This window comes from Coregonus lavaretus, assembly GCF_964263955.1.
Source record: "Coregonus lavaretus genome assembly, chromosome: 38".
Taxonomy (NCBI): Eukaryota; Metazoa; Chordata; class Actinopteri; order Salmoniformes; family Salmonidae; genus Coregonus; species Coregonus lavaretus.
Genome location: NC_140025.1, coordinates 6,052,292 through 6,055,923, shown reverse-complemented (window position 1 = coordinate 6,055,923; position 3,632 = coordinate 6,052,292). Strand labels below are relative to the sequence as shown.

Genomic DNA, 3,632 nt, shown 5'->3' with positions numbered 1-3,632 from the left:
AATGTATTTTGAAAAAACTATTGGAACCATTTCCGTGTTTGACTGCTAGGATTTATGTGTATTTTGACGCGTCCACTGTGAGGCTAAAGTTTTAAGAGTGTAAAGTCATAAGGTGTATATGCGTGGCTCGCAAACGGCCCAAGCAGGGCAGGGAACACATGCGCTGTAAGATACCGGGACATCTCTGAAAAATGTGCATTACTGTAGCTCAGCTGCTGCTATAGATGTCAAAGAATAATTTGTTCAGTAGATATTTCACATTTCATTGCACAAATGTAAACCAGTCCAGGTTTCCCAATGTTTTCTTACAGGTTTAGTCAATTTCAGCAGATAGTTTTGTAAATCGTTCTAGGGCTTTTATTTTGAAACACCACGGAAACCCCGGAAGTAAAGCACGGATCCAACAATTCTTTACATTGTCATCAATCTTTGTAAAGCAGTGCAGAGCAAGCAGTTTTAGTGTACAGCAGTTGTTTCTAAAACCGTAATGCGACCATAAACGGTAAGGAAGCTTTTTCATGTGTGTGTAGATAAACCTTGAATGCTACACGTGTTATTAACGTGTAGTGACTTACTTGTTGCAGTTTACAGTATTAGTTCGACTGTCTCTATAATCAGTGAATAAGCCTAGCTATGTTGTTTAGCCTAGCCTACTACAGTTGCCCACAAGCAGATTTACGAGTGCTGCCTGCCACATGCAGTTGTCTAGCTACAAAATCCCACTGTGCTTTTAAACAATATTTCACTAGTGAAGTTACAGTAGCTATGTTTGTCAATTAACCTCATCGTTTATTCAATGAATAATGCTAGCTATGTTCTCTTTATAGAGGGCAGAGATGACAGTGCCAGTGGTGAACCTTTCTTTTGCTGCGTGTGGATTCCTGGGTATCTACCAGCTGGGTGCATGTGGAGCCATACTGAGACATGGAGACAAGCTGCTGGGCACTCTCAGGGCATGTGCCGGGGCATCCGCTGGAGCTCTGGTGGCTGCAGTGATGATCACTGCTCCAGACAAACTAGAGGTAAGATAGTAAGGTCTTCATCATCATCCTAGTCTTCTTCTCCTTCATCTACTTCTTCAATTAGTGTTGTGTTTAGTCCTACTGCGGGTTAATAAATGTGGTATTTTTCCAATAGAGTGTCAAAGAATTTACCTTCAGATTTGCCAAAGATGTCAGAAGCCAGAGGCTTGGAGCTGTGACTCCTGGATATAACTTCATGCTTACACTCAGGTAGTCACTTACTAACTCAGAGAGAGCTATACACTGAGTATACCCCCCCCCCCCCACGGTTGTGTCAAGTTGGCTGGATGTCCTTTGGGTGGTGGACTATTCTTGATACACACGGAAACTGTTGAGCGTGAAAAACCCAGCAGCGTTGCAGTTCTTGACACAAACCAGCACGCCTGGCACCTACTACCGTACCCTGTTCAAAGGCAATTCAATATTTTGTCTTGCCCATTCACCCTCTGAATGACACACATACACAATCCATGTCTCAATTGTCTCAAGCTTAATAATAATATAATATAAAATGCCATTTAGCAGACGCTTTTATCCAAAGCGACTTACAGTCCATCTTAAAAATCCATCTTTAACCAGTCTCCTCCCCTTCATCTACACTGAGTGAAGTGGATTTAACAAGTGACATCAATAAGGGATCATAGCTTTCACCTGGATTCACCTGGTCAGTCTATGTCATGGAAAGAGCAGGTGTTCTTAATGTTTTGTATACTCAGTGTATAGAAGAGTCATATGTGCACACATAGTTAGACAGGCAGAAACACAGAGACCCAGTTGGTTGGGTTGAATGGGAATACATTTTTACTTTATGTTTTGTATATTTATTTGAGTTAAAGCCACATCTACAGTAGATAACTGGGTGTTATGTAAATCTTTTTTCATTCGTAACACCTTCTTTATCATAAATTGAGCTATTCATGTGTGGGAGTAAACAAAACTCAAGGCTATAGAACTGAACAATGGTTGCATTTGGATCTTCATTAAGTGCATGCATTACACAGCCAACAGATTGTGTAATAAGTGCATGTTTTATTACAGAGCCGTACAGTGTTGTTAAATTAATTATTAAAAACATGAAAAACAAGCATCTGTCCCTTTGTTCTGCCCAGGGAGGGCATCGAGGAGTTTCTGCCTGGCGATGCCCACAGTAAAGCAGGCAATCGCCTTCACATCTCTATAACAAATTCAAAAAGCGGCAAGAACACCATCGTATCCAGCTTTGCCTCCAGGGAGGACCTCATAAAGGTAGCCTGCCACAAGCCTGAGCAGATTATATTACTGTATCTTACTATAAACCTTGACTTTAACACAAAATGTTGTCGTAAATGTTTATGAGGAGCATGGCCATTGTTTTCCCCCTGATACACTGCATTGTTTGGTCAGTTCTGTGTTTTAGCCAGTCAAGTGACTGAGCAACTCATATCTTACAATATGTGTGGGTGAAGGAACATTTACAAATCTCTTTCACTACATATTTTAGGATTTGCTCTTACCGAATTCATTTGCTTCTTTTAATTTAAGGCACTCCTGGCCAGTAGTTTTGTGCCTGTCTATGCTGGAATCAAACCGGTAGAATGGCAAGGACAGGTAATAACTTTAACTGCATCTCAAACTCAACCAATGGATGTTATCCATTACGAGCTTACTGTTACTTTCTGTTTGTTTATAACTGAAAATCAATAAACTAACTGTAACACATATCCTTCAGAAATGGATTGACGGGGGCTTCACGGATAGTCTCCCCATCCTGCCAGAGGGACGTACCATCACAGTCTCCCCCTTCGCTGGTCCCCAAGATATCTGCCCAAAACACAGAGGGCTCATGAACCTCCACCTCAAACTGGCCAACATGGACGTAATGGTGAGTATCATCACTGTTTGATTACATATCCACAGGGATACAGACAGTACACATCTTCGACAAGTGTGCATTGCATTCATTGTATGGTTTTCCACATCATTTTGCATTGTTATGCGGAACTGTAATTTAGTGGCTGCCTAGACACAGTTCTTTTGCAGTATGTAAATTGGTTTGATTTGGCAGACGTTTTTGTTGATGTTTTGTGTTGTTTTATCCCTCAGTTTTCCAAGGAGAACATCATTAGGTTAAACCAGTCCTTGTTCCCTCCATTAGAGGAAAGGATGAACCAGTATTGTAAAGAGGGTCATGACGATGCAGTGAGGTTTCTGAAGACAGAAAACTGGATCCAGTAGGATTGTATTTCAATTGAGTATTTTTTGTATTATTTGGAGAAGAGCAGTGTTTTTATAGTGTTTTTACTACATTTAAATATGGTGAAATCAAATTATTTATTTTAGATTTTGAAGTGTGATAGATTGTTTAAATAAATAATGTAAGTAAAATGTATCATTTGCTCTTTGCACATTCACTGCAAATCCACTGTAGCCCATAAAATCAACAGTAATAACTACACTATAATCTGAGGAGACGTTGGAATATCAGCCAACTGCGTGTAACTATATCTCTGATGTGAGGTAGCTAGGCCTTGATGGACTTCCTTGATGAAAATCAGTCTTTGAACACGCCTCACCATCAATTTCCAGCAGCGATCCATTACCCCTGAGCCAGTAGTGGCAGGCGGTGGGGAA

The 3,632-nt window shown here is 40.6% G+C and overlaps 1 protein-coding gene across 1 annotated transcript; it reads left to right on the top strand.

Annotated features, from left to right (window-relative positions):
- Positions 1-418: 418 nt before the first annotated feature.
- Positions 419-3,389, top strand: pnpla4 (patatin-like phospholipase domain containing 4). The gene is made up of 7 exons (XM_084154959.1): positions 419-502; positions 828-1,022; positions 1,138-1,232; positions 2,132-2,267; positions 2,544-2,609; positions 2,731-2,883; positions 3,105-3,389. The coding sequence occupies exons 2-7, from the start codon at positions 837-839 to the stop codon at positions 3,234-3,236; spliced, it is 768 nt and encodes a 255-aa protein (XP_084011085.1). The 5' UTR covers positions 419-502; positions 828-836; the 3' UTR covers positions 3,237-3,389.
- The last annotated feature ends 243 nt before the right edge of the window (positions 3,390-3,632 follow it).